At 41.7% G+C, this 17,586-nt stretch overlaps 1 protein-coding gene and 1 non-coding gene across 6 annotated transcripts in view; both read left to right on the top strand.

Annotated features, from left to right (window-relative positions):
• The window catches only part of MFN1 (mitofusin 1), a 54,712-nt gene that overhangs the window by 20,044 nt on the left and 17,082 nt on the right, over positions 1 to 17,586 (top strand). For 4 of the 5 annotated variants that reach the window (XR_012656352.1, XR_012656351.1, XM_032783686.2 and 1 more), the window contains exons 9-11: positions 65 to 132; positions 12,270 to 12,391; positions 13,967 to 14,093. Coding sequence is in view for 3 of the 5 variants with exons in the window: in XM_032783686.2 (XP_032639577.1) it covers positions 65 to 132; positions 12,270 to 12,391; positions 13,967 to 14,093 (317 nt within the window). In the remaining 2 variants the exon portion in view is untranslated. The remainder of the gene's footprint in view (positions 1 to 64; positions 133 to 12,269; positions 12,392 to 13,966; positions 14,094 to 17,586) is intronic. The other variant, XM_032783703.2, reaches the window with a different exon arrangement.
• On the top strand, positions 14,422 to 14,498 carry TRNAK-UUU (transfer RNA lysine (anticodon UUU)). Its single transcript has one exon. It is a non-coding gene; the product is annotated as a tRNA-Lys (tRNA).

Genomic DNA, 17,586 nt, shown 5'->3' with positions numbered 1-17,586 from the left:
TTAAAATACAGTAACTTACTGTGAGATTTTATGATCTACCTTAAATCTATATTATGCTTTGCAGGTGGTGCACTAGCTGAAGGATTTCAGACAAGATTTCAGGAATTCCAGAGTTTTGAGCAAATATTTGAGGTAGATGTCATGGGCTTTTTAAAACTGTATGTTTTCAGAATGTTGTGGTGCCAAGGTGACTTTTTTCCCTTCTTGGCATCGTTTCATTGCATATTGTAAATACATGCACACAGTGCCAGTCTTGAGCTAATTTAGGGTCCCAGTCATCCTTGCTCACACTGAATAGGTATTACTCTGTGAGGAAGGGTGGCAGAATCAGGCTTTTTGTATTTATATAAGAACTTAACACCAGTACAACCTATAATATATAAAGACACCAATAGGTATTACTCATCAGTTACTGTACCAAAGTCTTACATGATGTGAAAACATGCAAACAGTATAGTCAAGCTTTCAATATTTTAGAGCCAATATGCCCTGCTTTCTATATTTTGTCTTCCCAACCTTGACATTCCAGACTTACTCTCTTGTGACAGCAGACCTTTTTTCATTTAAAGTAGGGGGGAAAAAGGAAGTTATTCTGAAGCTGGTGACTTCTAAGCAGTTTTGAGCCCTTGATTGTACATTTTTTAGCAGTAGCAATATTGTTGTGTACTGGCTGCTCCCAGAGAAGTACACCTTATCCGTTCAGCTCTATCCATTCTCGAGGTTGACGCTCTCTTCAGAAGCAGGATTCTGAACTAGAGGACCATTGGCTGGTTCCAATATGACGATATCTATCTATTCTACTGAACTTGGACAATTCTTATGTTAAAATGCCATTCCTAGAGATTTCAATCTGTTGGCTCACCAGGATCACTCCTTATTTTAAATGGCACATGTTAGCACCTCATTGTGTTCAGGTAGCATCATAAGCTTAGAATGATATGGATGTAATTAGATTCAGCAAATACTATGAATCTACCTATGCATTCCACAACATAGCTTGTGTTCTCTATATATGAGTAAAGTTTTCAGAAGTGCCTAAGTCCTATTGGCTCAAAATGAGACTTAGGCCCTTAAACCATTTAAGAGCTTTTGAAAATTTTAATATATAACACACACTATGTTAAAAGAACATTAAGGTTGCAAAGGTAGTCAGAAGTTAGGAAATGCTAGAATTAAAGGTTGCACATCAGTAAGCATGCATGGTCTACTGAGGACCATTAAGCCAGCCAGAGTGACCAGGGATGGTGACGTTGCACCAGGCATCATATAGTGAAGTTCCCAGGTCTGTCTCAATCCTGCAAATCTCTAGGGCAACTGAATGGACGGCGTCAGGTCAGGGTGTAAACCCCTTTCCCCGTCAATAGAGAGTTTGATAGCATGGTATGCTTGGGTGTTTTTGTCCATTCTGATGACATGGACAAAGAGTATGCAACACTGTTTTTTAATATGAGCGATTGAAGGAAGACCAGATCACTGTGAGATTGACAGCCCAAATTCAAACCACTTTATGTTCAGGATTTAGTGCTGATAGCTCAGATGGAATTCCTCTAACCACTCCTAGTCTGCCCTTAAAGAGGGTCCAGATTTCTGACCCATAGAGTAATACAGATACTACATAGGTTTGATAGAGTCTGAACTTTTGTTTTGGCACAGACATTTTTGCGCCCATAAGCAAAGCATGAACTTCATGGTAGAGGTGGCGAGACTTCTTTGTCAAAGAATGTCCAGTTTAAACTTTGCAGCCTATGTAGATGTGCTTCATGATACTGGACTCCACCTGCACCATGGATTTTGGTGGCCCAGCTCCAAGGTTCTTCTGCTTTGAGACATTTAACCCTCATACTGCAGGTGGCATCTTAGAGACCCTGAAGGGCAGGACTAAAAATTCTCTGACATGTATATAGGTAAGGCAGTGTCTTCAACATTTTCTTGGTCAGTGAACGCTTTTTGACCAACCTTGATTCTGAATTGTGGAGCAGCACATCCTAATATCCAGTGGATAAGCTCAATAGAATAGTGCTGGGGAGAGAGTATATCTGTGCTGTACACCTAAGGTTGTATAGAAACATGATAAAAGCAGTGTATCAATGCACACACTATCAGTGTGAGGATCGCATACCAGATTTAGCAGAACAGAATTATAGGTAGGTCCCTACCGATTTCACGGCCATGAAAATGTGTCACGGATCATGAAATAAGCCCTCTTCTTTGAAATCTGATCTCTCCTCCCTCCCTCCCTCCCCCCAGCCCCTGCTGCTGGGAGCTCCTAGCTGCTAGTACTGGCCGGGCTGAGGAGGGACAGGATTTGTTCTTCCCCTGCATGTCCACTCTTGGGGGGAGATCAGACCCACCTCCAGGAACCTGCTGTGTCTGCAGGAAGCTCCGTGGCTGCCACTTTCAGAGCCCACTTCTGAAGGCAGCACAGAAGTGAAGGTGGCAATCCTGCAAACCAGCCCCTGCCCCAACAGGTTTGCGACCCATCCACAGTTAGAATACCCTGAAATTTCAGAGGTAAACAGCTGAAAATATGAAATTTTATGGCTGTGAAATTGACCAGAATGGACTGTGAATTTTGTAGGACTCTAATCGTAGGACTGGGAGGGACCGCAAGAGCTCATCTAGTCCAGTCCCCTACACTCATGACAAGACCAAATATCTAGACCATTCCTGACAGATGTTTGTCTAACCTGCTTTTAAAAATCTCCAGTGGAGATTCCACAGCCTCTCTAGGCAATTTATTCCAGTGCTTAACCACCCTGACAGTTAGGAAGCTTTTCCTAATTTCCAACCTAAACCGCCCTTGCTGCAGTTTAAGCCCATTGCTTATTTCCTATCCTCCTCAGAAGTTGAGGAGAACAATTTTTCTGCCTCCTCCTTGTAACAACCTCTTACGTTCTTGAAAACTGTTATGTCCCCTCTCAGTCTTCTCTTCTCCAGACTAAACAAATCCCAGTTTTTTCAGTCTTTCCTCATAGGTCATGTTTTCTAGACCTTTAATCATTTTTGTTGCTGTTCTCTGGACTTTCTCCAGTTTCTCCACATTTTTCCTGAAATATGGTGCCCAGAACTGAACACAGTACTCCAGTTGAGGCCTAATCAGTGCAAAGTAGAGCAGAAGAATTAGTTCTTGTGTCTTGCTTACAACACTCCTGCTAATATGTCCCAGAATGTTTGCTTTTTCTGCAGCAGTGTTACACTATTGACTCATATTTAGCTTTGACCCACTCTGACCCATAGATCATTTTCTGCAGTACTCCTTCCCATTTTGTATGTGTGCAGTCATTTTGTATGACATTTTGTATGTGTGCAGCTGGTTGTTCCTTCCTAAGTGGAGTACTTTGCATTTGTTCTTATTGAATTTCATCCTATTTACTTCAGACCATTTCTCCAGTTTGTCCAGATCATTTTGAATTTAATCGTGTCCTCCGCAGCACTTGCAGTCCCTCCCAGCTTGGTATCATCCACAAACATCTGAAATGCCAATTCTTTTCAATGTGAGTCAAAGTGCTGACCTGTTGACCAGATCAAAAGCTGCTTTGATATCGATTATATGCCACATGAAACAGGCAGTTAAATTTTCAGTGCAGCTCAGCCAGAGGGTAAGGACTGTATCTGTTGTTGACTGCCCAACAGTGAAACCTGATTGCTGTGGATTATGATGTCTGTTAAGGAGCAGCTGCATCCTACTAAACAGAACAAGTGAAAACCTTTCCAGGGACTGAAAGCAATGAGATTGGCCTATTTGCCACGCTCTGTGAGATCTTTTGCCCTTGCATAGGGACAATATGGTGCTCTCTTTCCATTCTGTTGGTACTTTGCCTGATGCACATGCTTTTAATAACAATTTGTGCAGGTTGATGCTCACTGGTTCCAAGGCACCTTTGAGCAGCCCAGGTGGAATACCATCAGGTCCAGCAGCTTATCCATTCTGTAATTTTGGGATGGCCTTTCTTTCTTCCTGATTAACAGAAGATGAGTGTTTATCCCCAGGTCTGCAGCTATGTGGTTTACCAGGTTGTGTAGCTGTGGACAGTCGTTAGCAGATCCAGGGTTCAAAATATGGCTTAGAAGGAGAGGCATCTGACTTTGTGATGGGGATTTTAGAAGGCTATTTATGGCTGCCAGTAAAGTGTGTGATGGCTCTGTAGGCAGGATGCAGGTGGTTGTACTTTAAGCCATCATCTGATTTGTCAGCCAGGGAGCTGTAGCTGTCACAGTCATGTTTTTCAATGGCCCAGAAAATGTCTTTCAGTCATTTATATTCTTGGACATTTCCCTACGTGCCTCTTCTTCTGGCTTTTTTGATAATGTATCAAAGGCCTCTTCAGAAATACAAGGTTTCTTGTGAACCGTCTGAAGCTGATTGTGTCTGTGAAGGCATCTGATCTAGCGTTACATATGCTACTCCAGGTGATCTCCACATCTTCTGACAAGGTACCGAGGTCACATATGTGAACAATGACAGCCTGTGTTTATTTCACAGCCTCAACAGGATCTTCAGATAGACACTAGACGTTGTACTGTTGGTGGACATCTGCCTTGCGAGGAGTTGGAAAATGCAGTGAGCGCAGTGACAACTAGTCTATGGTCTGAAGTTTATGGTGTTCTAGCACCACTGAAGTCTCAGTGAAATTTCATTATGGAGCGATTTCTGATGAGGATGTGGTCAGTTTCTCTCCTGGTATGCCTAGAGATGGTTTGTAAGGTGCCTCCACTAAGAGCTCATAACAGATAAGCTCTCAGTGGCATAAAATGCCAAAAAGCTGGGTGGTGATATCATTTGAGAAACCCGAACTAAAGGATCCTCTGGCAGTTTCATACCAGTTTGATCGCACCCAGTCACAGCATCAGAATTTCTTAGTGCTAGTAGTGTGTCACCTGGCAGACCTGACTGGATTTTTGCTGCTAGCTGTTGATAGAATGCGTTATTTTTCATAGATGATGCATCTTCTGTTGGTGTGCAGGGCACAACAACCGATAAGTGTCCATAATGATGTCAGAGCCAAGCATGGAGATGCGATGTGCCATGTGATTAAAATCTGTGCTAGAAGTTGTCTAATAACAAGTGCCACACCTTGAGTTCAGTGTGGACTGCCAGAGAGGAGGCAGGTTGCTTCTTCCACAGTACCTTGATGACTTTGTGACAGGTGATGCTTTTGATGTTGGTGATTACAATCTTGTAGCAGATGAGTTCTTTGACAAGAGCTGTCTTGTATCCATGCCATTCAATGTTAACATGTTCCGTGTGTCTCTAAGGTCTAATTTGGACTTCCAGGAAGTTGGGGAACTGGCATTTCTTAACTTAGTAACCTTAATGTTCTTTTAACATAGTTTTGTGTGTTTGTGTGCGTGTGCATGCAATTTCTTTGCTTTTGGAAAAACACATGCTGGAAAAAATAAATTCCATCATGTGGAATCATACTGATGCCCCCATATTGAAGCAGGGGTGGAACCTTTACACCCACTGCAAAACCTGTGCTACGTGAGCTAAGGGAGTGAGTAACTCATAGCAGTAGTAGGTTGTCGTCCTCTCTGTGGACCAGCATCTCGATGGGAATGTGACAGTTTCCCTGTGTGTTTCATAGATATTTGTTGAAGAATAATGAAACTTGAGAATCTTATATTCCATTCCAGGCTTTGGAGGGTTGTCTACTCAGGTGGGCACAGACTCTTCTCTGTGTTCCCCTCAAACCTGATCCCTTCTACCCTGTCCCTGTTCTGTCTCTTCCCCATCCCTGATTCCTTGTTTCAGTCCTATTCTCCTCACCTAGTCACTCCCAGTCTCCACACCTCAGTCTTTTCATTCAATCTCCTTGTCCAGTCAGTCCGAGTCTCCTGGACTCTCAATCCCAGGCTCCCCTATTAACTCCCAGGCATTCCTTCTCTCCCCCCCCAACCCCCCGCCCCATTCCCATGGCTCGTCATCTGATTTTCATCTCTTCCCCTGGCCTCCAGTCACTCACCCACATACCCTGTCCCCACTGACTACCAGGTTCTTTATCCCAGTTTCTTTACCCAGCCAGTTCAGTTCTCCCATCTCCCAGGCTCTTTGTCTCACTCTACTCCCTGCCCCCCTAGATGCAGCTCTTATCTGTTCTGCATTCAGATCAGGCAGCTTTCTTCTCCACGCTGCCTTGGCTCAGCAGGGGAGATACTGAGAGCACGTGCAAGACAGTTACCCTGCTTTCAGGGCTGATTCCTAGCCCCAGTACACAAGAACCCAGAGATGCAATTGCAGGGAAAGCAGTTCCATGCAGTCAAAATCGGTGGGGAATTCAGCTGTGAAGCTCTAGCTAGTGTTTAATGAGCATGTGCGAACTGCAGGTTTTTTTTCAAAGGGTTATCACTTGCCGGATTTTCACAAAGATGCTGAAAGGCACGTCTGAGACACAAAGTTCACCCCACTGACAAATATCTAGTACCTACTCCAAGGCATGGGGATGCTAGAACGTCTAAAAAAAGGTTGGTATAATTTTTTTAGCGTGGGCAGAACAATATATTTTCCTCAGACCTTATTCTTGGAAACAAGTGAACTGTTTTGTCTGAATTTTTCCCAGAAAATTCAGCCTGAGGCAGACATCGAGCATGAGAAAATTCAACCTGAACAATTAGTTTTATATAGTTATACGTAGTTGAAAACATAGCCCAACATTCTCATTATAAGACAATTTTAATAATAGGTGGCATTTGTTGCCTGATCCTATTCACTGTGTATTGATTGTTTAAGAATTCCCAGTTTAACAAATTAACACTCTGAAGTTTGACCAGGTTCCAGTTCCAAGACAAGGCTTACAGTTATTAGAATTATGGTTAAATTGGAAACACCAATGTGCGTGTTTGCAACAGTCACAATTAAGAAAAAAGTTCTGAGCTTTCAGTAGTTTTATTAACAAGGTTAGCAAACACAGATGTTGTGATCCAAACAAGAATGTAACAGTAATGCAATATTAACTTTACATCTCTTGTCATTTCATATGCATACTCGCACAATCCTTGCAAAGACCTAAGATAAGGGAGACAGGTGGTGATTGATGAGGATCCTATTCTATCTCGGGCATGCCAAATGATTCCAGTTGTCAGGGTCTCATTGGTCTAGGTTATGGTTAGCTCTGCTGTGGCTGCCATGAATATTCATAAATGTTTGGCCTCCTTTGCCTGTAACTAACTTCCTCACCCTAATAATATTGGTATATCCTTATTCTATAGGTTACTGTACTAATTATCTATCTCAAATGATTAGCATATATGCGTAAGCCCCTATGTTTTCAATTTAAACCGATTTTTACTGAAAAAATCCTGGATTTTAGAAAAAGTATTCTTTTTTTACCCTACTTTTGTATCATTCAAATATATAAAAATAACTTGTTTTATTAGGAAAATTATAATAACATTGCATGAGATATGTATTACGATAATACATTAGTCTGTGTATATGCAAAGCTGCCTCTTGAAGTAAGACTGTGTATTAGTCTAAAAGATGCACACAATAAACAAACAGGCACGCATGCAAGCTCTGAAGTTCGTGCACATTTGAACGTACTGATGAATTTCATGCCCACCAAGTACTCATTTCAAGTTGTTAACAAATAATGGTTTAAAGATCTGATACGCTAAAATGGGAAGAAAACAAAAATCTGTATCAGAATACATTTCAGAACACAAGGAAGTATTTAAAAGTTGGGGGGAAAAAACCCCCAAAACAGGAGAAAAGGATGAAGTTGAGGGTATGCACTGCAACTTCAAATGATGTGGCCCAATTATTAAATGTAAATATTTATAGGCTAATAGTTCTAAGTCTATTAGAATCAAACTGTTGATTCAAATGAAACATTTTATTTGGGGATTAGAGATACGTTATTTTCTTAAACTCAGAGATGTCATGTTTTGAGTTCTGTTTTAGTTCTGCAGCAAACCACATTGAATTTCATTCATCAAAGCATTAATTTACTGAATACTTCTTCCCCGTCCTTCTGTCCACCAAAATAAACCTCGATATTTACCCAGAAAAACTAATCGTTTTTCACCAATTTTTCACCTGGTTTGGTTGCTGTAGTAATAAACACTGATAAATTCCTGGGAAAAATTAAATAAAATAAAAACCGAAAATGAAGGGCAAAATTCCCCTCTCACCCCTATGGGTGGTATGTGTCTTCCTCAACCTCGGGTACTCTACCAGAGGCCTGGGAGTTTGAGGGTTCTGCGCAGTATCTTAGCTGTTCCTAGCACTGCACTCTTCTGGACAGAGAGCTCTGATGTTGTTCCTGGGATCTGTTGGAGCCACTCACCCAGCTTAGGAGTCACAGCCCCGAGTGCTCCTACCACCACTGGGACCACTTTGGCCTTCACTTTCCACATCCTCTCTAGTTCCTCTTTCAGGCCCTGGTACTTCTCCAGCTTCTCATATTCCTTCTTCCTGATGTTGCTGTCACTTGGCACTGCTATATCTATCACCACCGCTGTCTTCTGCTCCTTGTCTATTACCACGATGTCTGGTTGATTGGCCAGTACCTGCCTGTCCGTCTGGATCTGGAAGTCCCACAGAATCTTAGCCCTGCTATTCTCCACAACCTTCTGTGGAATCTCCCATCTGGTCTTGGGAGGGTCTAGCCCATACGCTGTGCAGATGTTCCTATACACAATGCCAGCCACTTGGTTGTGCAGTTCAGTGTATGCTGTTCCTGCCTGCATCTTACATCCTGCCACTATGTGTTGGACTGTCCTATCAGGCATCGTGTGTGTGTGTGTGTGTATGTGTGTGTCTCAATCAGTTACCAGAGCAATCCTGTGGTTAAGCATCAGTGTTCCTGTCGTAAAATACCCAAAAGGGGCATCCACTGATGTCTTGCAGTTATCTGTCAGCATTTTATGGAGAATTTCAGCAGAATTGTTTATTGCAAAAATTATATCTTATACCATCTTATGATTTAGGGACACTAAATCAACTTCCCAATGCTAAATAAGCCTATCTTATGCTAAATATTTAAGCTAATGTCTTACAGGCTTGGGCCTGTAGGATTCTTGAACAGCTGTCTTATACCTGCATTTTATCCTTATACTTCAAAACTGCCTTTATACCTCTAATTTAACCTAGAGGTTATACACTACCCACCTCACTTGTAATATGTGCACCCCTAAAATATATACACATACTATGACAAGAGGAAAAGCTAGTTGATGTGGTCTTTAATCCATTGAGCCTTCAGTGGGCTAACTGTAGGGGTTGGGGGGGAGGAGGGTTCAGTCTCATGGAATGTGGAAGAGAGTTTAATTGTATCCTCTGAGATTTTTATAATAGATTACTTTGAAATTATATTTTTGATATGATAGAGCATCAGCACTTAAGTGTGCTATGTCAAAAAGATACTCTCATTCTTGGGTCACTGTTTGCCATGCTGCTTCATGAAGTAGGTGAAGAGAGGGGAGTTTATAACTCAAACACTGTCACATCCTTAATTAATACTCCATTGCAAAGTGCCCCTCTGATGTTATGCCCAGTAAATGTATTGAGCTGTGCACTTACAGGCAAATTAACCAGCTGTACTTGAAGTACAGTTTGAGGTAACTGTTCCGAGTTACGTTACAGAAGCACAGCAGCTTTTACCTTCCTTTTGATAAATGCATTGTTTATAAACTTACTTATTCCTCTCTCTCTCTCTCATCTTTCCAGACATATAACTAATGTTTGTGTTTTTCCTAGTGCTTTAACTGAATTTTCTGATTGTGTAGTGAACGACTATAAGCCCTTTATCTACTACCTACTAATATTTGAAAGATTCTCATCTTTCCTACATGTCTAGTCTAGCTCTAACAATGTGCTGATAACTATGAACTTCTGGCTTTTCGTTGCTGATTTCTAGATCTGCTTCATCGAGGAACAAAGAAAACCTTTTACCCATTCTATTTCTTTTTGTTTAGTGTTTTGTTTACATCTTGTCACAACCTATTATTGAGGGTGAGAGCAAAATTCTCAAAGGCACAAATGGCAATTAGGCGCTCAACTACTATTGAAAGTCAATGAGAGTTAGGCACTTAACTGCCAGTTGTATCTTTTAAGAATCTCCTTTATAATTAGCTATATCCAATAAGAGGAAACTAGATGCTTTAACTCTTAGTTGTGTTTCTAAAACACATGTGTGATACTGATAGTGTTTGCTCAGTCTGTAAATTAAACGTTAGCACAGCGTGAAACCAGTTAGTTAAGTAGATGGTCTGCACTGTATGAAATGGCTTAATTTCAAAGTCTTACATGTGGCCATAAATTCAGTTTGCCAAAACTGGTCATCTGTATCTTCTTTCAGTTTGAGTTTCAGTAATGTCTATTTAATACAGCCAAATGTAAAGTCAAACCTCTAGGAACGAGCTCGTAGGCCTTGTGTACAAAATGGGGGACTATATCCTGAGAAGCAGTGAATCTGAAAAGAACTGGGAGGTTATGATGGATAATCAGTTGAACATGAGCTCCCAGATGTGAGGTCTCATCTGAAGTACTGCATCCAGTTTTGGGCCCCCAACAAATTGGAGAGAGTCTAGCGGTGGGCAGTGAAAATGATTAAGGGGTTGGGGCACATGACTTATGAGGAGGGGTTAAGGGAACAGGTCTTGTTTAATCTTAAGAAGAGAAGGATGAGGGAGCATTTGGTAGCAGTCTTCAACTATCTGAAAAGGAGGTTCGAAAGAGGAGCGAGCTAAGTTCTCAGTGGTGGCAGATGACAGAACAAGGAACAGTGGTCTCAAGTTGCAGTGGAGGAGGTCTAGGTTAGATATTAGGAAAAACTATTCAGCTAGGAGAATGGTGAAGCACTGGAATGGGTTACCTAGGGGGGGGGGAATCTCCATCCTTATTGGTTTTTAAGGCCTCGCTTGACAAAACCCTGGCTGCGATAATTTAGTTGATGTTGGTCCTGCTTTGAGCAGGGGGTTGGACTAGATGACCTCCTGAGGTCTCTTCCAACCCTAATCTTCTATGATTCTAATGTGATGCTGTGGCCAAAAGCGTTGGTGTGATCCTTGGATATATAAACAGGGTAAAATAATGAGTAAAAGCAGGGAAATTATGTTAAATCTGTGTTTGGCACTGGTGTAACCACTACTGGAATATTGTTTCCAGTTCTGGTGTCCACAATTCAAGAAGAATATCACTAAATTGGAGAGGGTTCAGAGAAGAGACTACAAGAGTGATAAAAGATTGGAAAACATGCCTTCTCGTGAGGACCTTCAGTCTGTCAACCTCTTTAGTTTAACAAAGAGATGGCTATGGAGTGACTTGTCCACAGTTTAAAAGAAACTACATGAGGAACAAATATTTGATAATGAATTCCTCAGTCCAACTGACAAAGGTAGAACTAGATGAAGTGGCTGGAAGTTGAAGCTAGATGAATTCAGACTGGAAACCAACGCGCATTTTTTTAACAGTGATGGTCGTTAATCATTGGAACACTTACCCAGGGTTGTGGTAGATTCTCCATCATTTTTAAAACAAGATTCAGTTTTTTTCTAAAAGATGCACTCTAGTTCAAACAAGAATTTAATTCCAGGAAATTCAGTGACCTGTGCAGAGCAGGAGATTAGATTACATAATCACAGTGGTCCTTCTGGCCTTATACTCTGTTATTTCTAACCATTCAGTACCACTAGATTTAACACATGAATATTCATCAAGAGGGGAAAATATTTTAAAGAATGCTTGCCAGATGTTGCGCCTTCCAAGTTAATACTTGTTTTGGAATGCAGTATATGGTTGGCCAAATAGCATATTTGGCTGGTAGGCATGCCAGTATCAACTTAAGTTTGCAATTGTGCAAAATCTTGTTGGAGTAAATACAGTTAAACCCTGAAACTTTCAGAAAAGTTAATGTGACAATTAAAACCACCACAAAGTAGTTAATGCTGTAAGAATCAGCGCTAAACATTGAGCACTACCTGTTGTTAGTGTGGAAAATTTTCGAAATGCTTAATACCATTGAGGAAGGAACAGGTTTATCTTCATACTTGTACATCAGATTTTCCTTTTTATGATATTTCTTTTATGCTATTAATTTACAAGAACAATTCACATTACTGTGCACACTTTGGACTGAAGATACAGTCTTGCAGCTATAGAGCCATTTGAATTTTCAGTTCTATGTCTTTGATTTCTGTACATTTCCTCCTTTCTTTATTTTTCTTTGAGTTTAAGTTTGATAATAGCAGCAAATGCTTTCTGACATTGAAATTCCTGAGAGCGTTGTAATGGAATTACAGTAATGTGTTGTGGCTTGGGCCCCTCGCAGGAGTGTATCTCGCAGTCAGCCGTGAAAACCAAGTTTGAACAGCACACTATAAGAGCTAAACAGATAATAGATACTGTGAAAAACATTATGGACGCCATAAATGTGGCAGCAGCAGAAAAAAGGTAGGAGTCTTTTATTTTTGGTATATCCAGATCATAGAGAGAGAACTATTTACATTGCATTAATTTCCCTGTACTAGTCTAGACTTTAAAGTTCACTTATCCCTACTGGCAAGAATTGGATAGGGAATTTCTCTCACTGTTCAGTTTTAATACTGCTCACTCGCACCATTTCCTCATATTTACTCGTTCTGGGTGAGGAGAAGCAAAAGAGCTTTGAGGTGTGTCCAAGGATCACTGCATTCATGTTGCTTTCTTCATTGTTAACGGATTACAAAGGTGGCTAGTTGATCCTATGAGCTTGTTTTCTGAGACTTCATTTTAGAACCGCAAGGAGTCTTTCTTGTTGTAACCACCATTTTAGAAGCAATAGTGAAGCCCATTTCATCTATAACATACTATAAAGGGAAGAGGGTGAATGAGCAAGGGAGAGTGAGGGGAAGTGACAGCCAGGGGGTTAAAATATCACTTTGGATGGAGGGAGTTCATGTGAGCAATCTGGTCTGTCACCTTTGCCCCTAGTAATATTTCTTTCCTCTTTTTCCTTGTCTAATACTTTTACAATTGTATTGATTTTTTGCTTCTGAGACTGTCACATACTCTTCACACTTTGAGTAAAGAAATTTCTCCTAACTGCCCTCGATGCCTGGTCTTTTCTTACCTCCAGTTAATGTGCTGTTGTATATTAACCTCTCCATTTTACTTCCTTTCTACCTGTGCTCCTCAATAATGTACCCTCCAGTGAACTACACAATCCCCCCCCTAAATCTCATACCCTTCCTGAATGCACCAGCTTCTGAGAGTTGTGCATTTACATCCCTAATCTGATGCATTTTGTCAGATCTTAGATTAATTCTAAGAATGGCGCTCTTGAAGTCCTTCTCTTGAATCTGTTTCTTTGTTCTCTAACTCTGCTCTGCCCCTCCCTGGATCATTTGAATCAGCATGTGGCATGGCCACTGGCTGTTCAACTTATAGCCTTACAGTTCAACTTCAGCCTTTAAACCATCCTCATTTGAGCTATGGGTCCAGCACTTCTTGAGAGAATAATATGTGGCGTGGTTTGGGCATTTTTATTTTTCCTGGTCTTCAAGATGAGAAATACAGTTTCATTGTTAAGCAGCAATCAAATGGTGCCAGTGAGCAGTAACCGGGCAGTCTGGTCAGAGGAATTGTCTCCACTAATTTGTAGAGATAAGTTAAGACTTAGAGAGCCAGTGTCACAAACAAGATTATTTCCCTACCGCCCTTTCTCTTTCTTATACATACCAGAATTGGTACCCGAATTCCAAACGTACTCTTTGTAACAGAGATTGTGTATGAAGAGCTAACTGTAATCAGTTACATTAAGAAATAGCTGTAAACTTAATGTGTATTATACTTGCATCCTGACAAGTAGGACATTTGCTTGTGTCAGTTGATAGCTTTGTCAGCCCAATATGACTTTCAGTTTTCTTGACTGCTTAATAAACCCTCCCGTATTAATTATTCATCCGTGCTGGGTTTATTACATTTCTTTGTACTCTTATGTTTCTGGGAGAACAGCTAGTGATGGTGATTTCTTTTCTTCTACTTTAGAGTTCATTCAATGGAAGAGCGAGAGGACCAGAAAGATAGGTTGGAATTTGTTCGAAACCAACTGAACATTTTAACAGAGGATATTAAGAAAAAAATCAAACAAGTTACTGAGGAAGTAGAGAACAAGGTAGGTTTCATACAAAGAGCAAATGTCTTAGATCCAAACAAGGAAGGGAATATTTTCCATCTTTAAATTCAGTTTGGTGGCTCACGCTGGTTTTCTTTGAGTAGTGTCCCTATGGGTGCTCCAGTTCAGATGTGCATGTATCCCATGCGCCTTCAGTTGGAGACTTCTACTAGCAGTGCCCATGTACCCCCCCAAGGCTACATAGGGCTGAACAGGTGAACTGCCTTCCATTCCTTCTCATGATCTTGGACAATTTCCTTAAGTGCTCTGTGCCTCAGTTTCCCCATCTGTAAAATGAGGACAATAATCCTTGTCTACTTCATAGCAGTGTTTTGAGATAGCTCAGTTGGTAGAGCATCAGACTTTTAATCTGAGGGTCCAGGGTTCAAGTCCCTGGTCAGGCAGAAGGACAGTTACCCCTGTGATATCCCCCAAGAACTTCAGAAGGCATCTCTTGAGGACTCTCCTTGACTTCAGTTTTGGGGAGAAGGGAAAGCTCAGTGATTTGAGCATTGGCTTGCTAAACCCAGGGTTGTGAGTTCAATTCTTGAGGGGGCCATTTAGGGAACTGGGGTAAAAATCTGTCTGGGGATCGGTCCTGCTTTGAGCAGGGGGTTGGACTAGATGATCTCCTGATGTCCCTTGCAACTCTGATAATCTGTGATTCTGTGAATTGCCTTGGCCTGCGGGAGCTGCTTAGCATGTTCACCTCAAGTGTGCCTCATTCAATTAGAATTGTTTTCTTAAGTAATAGTTTAGCTTAATATAGTTGTTAGTTTAGTTTAACTAGTGAGAGGAGTTCCTTTTTTCCTCTCTTCTCTCTTTGGGGAGACTTGCCTTCCTTGAGAGGGTATGCCAAGTTCTCTGGGTTTCAACATTGCCTTACTTGCTGAGAGGCCATCCCAGTTAGCAGTGGCCATTTCAAGTGTTTTTTGCTGGCTAGGAGATTCACACATCCCACAGAAAAGTAACTCTCAGCCCTTAGATCCAGGGCAAGGAAGAATTAGGAGATCAAGCTCTCTCTGCCCTGCTTCAGAGCCAGATTGGGAGAATCCCTTGTATCTCAGTCTCTGGCCAGATCTAGTGTCCCTTCGACCTCAGTTCAGTACCCCACAGAAAGGTGAATGGTTCCAGAGGTCCCAGGAAGTTTGTGGCGTCCGACTAGGTCAACGGTCTCAGAATCATGGATCTCTGTGCCTGGTACTGTAAAGGCTACAGTTTCCTTCGGCACTAACGGGACTGTGAAGACTCAAAGCTCTCCTATGAGCACATGCTGCTCTGAGCGAGCTTCTTTACCATGCAGGCATGACAGAGATGGCAAGGAGAGGTGTTTCTCCAGACCGGTACCATCAGAAACAACTTTACCACTACCACCCCCCCTAGACAGGTCCCCCAGTACAGTATAAATCAAAACATCCACCTCCGTCACCCTTGTCATCAGAGCAATTGAAATCTTTGGTACTATCTATTTCTAGAGACCATCATGTCGGTTCTGACACTCCATTCACTACTTCAAGAATTTAGGTACTTGAAATACTTATCTGTGGCTGAAGAACCAGAATCTCTGCTGATCATGGGCATCAAGTCTTGGTACCAAAACTCACTCAGTTACTGGATTCTCGTCTATCACTGGTACAGACTAACTCACCAGCATTTTCAGCTGTTCAGCATAGGGCTCTCCTAACCCATCCTTATAGGTACCTTTTCTATGTTAGTTGCAGAGAGGAGGAGGAACCCCAGGGAAGACATCACAAGTGGTGGGAACAACCTTAATTGCCACTACCCCTCTGGTATGGATACTCCCAGTGATCATACTGAGATCCCTGGATTGTTGACTGACAGCCGTTTTCTAAGGCTTGAAGCCTAGCTTGCAGGGACAATAGGGAGAGACAATTTCTACCACCTCAAATCACTCCTCAGCAGGAGGAGACATTTGAGGAACAGGAAACTAGGGCAGATGAGGAGGCTACTCCTCAAACTACCATCTCCTCGTCATCACTAGACAAAGCGGTAATGTCTCCTCCACGGTCTGTAGTCGATGATTTTAAGCAGTTGTACGACCTTATTAAACATGTGGCGATTCCTTCAGATTCCATTCAGATACCACTTGAAGACGTCAAGGAATCACAACACAAGTTATTGGCCTTTCTCCAGTCAGCAGGACCAACCAGGGTCACCCTCCTGATCAGTGAGACTCTTCTGTGTCTGGAATGGTGATTGAAGCTTGAAGGAATATACAAATGTTTAGCATATCTGGCACGTAAATACCTTGCAACACCAGTTGCAACAGTGCCATGCGAATGCCTTTTCTCACTTTCAGGTGACATTGTAAATTATTAGATGCATAGGCAGCAGTAGGCCCCAAATATAATATAATGACATAACTGTATTGACGATTGGTCCTCTCCCCCACTCGGAAAAAGAAGTAGGGATCTGTGAGAAGGACTGTAGGTTCTTCCTAAGTTTTTATCATTATTTCGTTGACGTGCGCAGCGGGCGAAAAAAGTACACTGTAAGTTGTGCACTTTCATTTGTTGCCGAGAGTTGCACTGCAGTGACTGTTCTGGAGGTGAGATTGAAATTTACACAAGGCGTATCTTTATACAGTGTCGCATTATATATTTATGATTGTAATACCTCTACCCGATACAAACCTTGTCCTTGTGGACAAGAATAAATCTAACATTGTACGGTGAGAAACGTGGTGTATATTGAATCCGCATTTATCGCTGGAGAATTGCAGCTCCGTCCTCCCCCCCCCCCTCCCTCCTCACCATACTCTGACCACAGCGCGTGCTTGTGTGTGATCGCGAGAGGCTTAATAGTGCCGAAGCAATGTTATATTGGGTGGGATTCTGTCGGGGTAGAGGTGTATAATATAAAGTGAGCACTGTACACTTTGTATTCTGTGTTATAATTGAAAATTGATCTCTTTGAAAATGTAGAAAACATCCAAAAATATTATTGTTTAACAGCACAATTAAAACTGCGATTAATCATGATATAACTTTTTAAATAGTTTGACAGCCCTAATCTAAAAATGGTTTCCGAGAACATGGATGAGAGTCCATCTGTACGCTCCAAGACCCCAGAGCCGCTCTGGGATCTCTGGAGATTTACACCCCTGAGAGAAAAAGAAAGTTTAGTAGATTGCACACTGCTCAGAGATCCTGTTCAATACAATTTTCCTAGGTTCCAGAGACCCACAGAGCTCCCTAGAAAGAACCACAGGTTCCCAAAGAAGAGAACCATAAATTCATCTGATTCAAATACACAAGCAACTTCATTATCAAAACACCAGCTTTGATGAGGTGGTTGAGGCTTCAACTCCTGGCCATTCGGTAGTCTACCAGGTGCAAAAGTTTGTTCACCTCCCTGTATTTGGAAACGCTCTTTCCCATTTTTGACATTCATGGAAGCAAATTACTACAGACAGATGGGTTTTGGAGACTTACATCAAGCTATGCCATCTACTTTACATACTTGCCCCTTC

Source organism: Chelonoidis abingdonii, chromosome 8 (assembly GCF_003597395.2).
Source record: "Chelonoidis abingdonii isolate Lonesome George chromosome 8, CheloAbing_2.0, whole genome shotgun sequence".
NCBI lineage: Eukaryota > Metazoa > Chordata > Testudines > Testudinidae > Chelonoidis > Chelonoidis abingdonii.
Note: the sequence above shows the minus strand (reverse complement) of the source record. Positions and strands in the feature narration are given on the sequence as shown.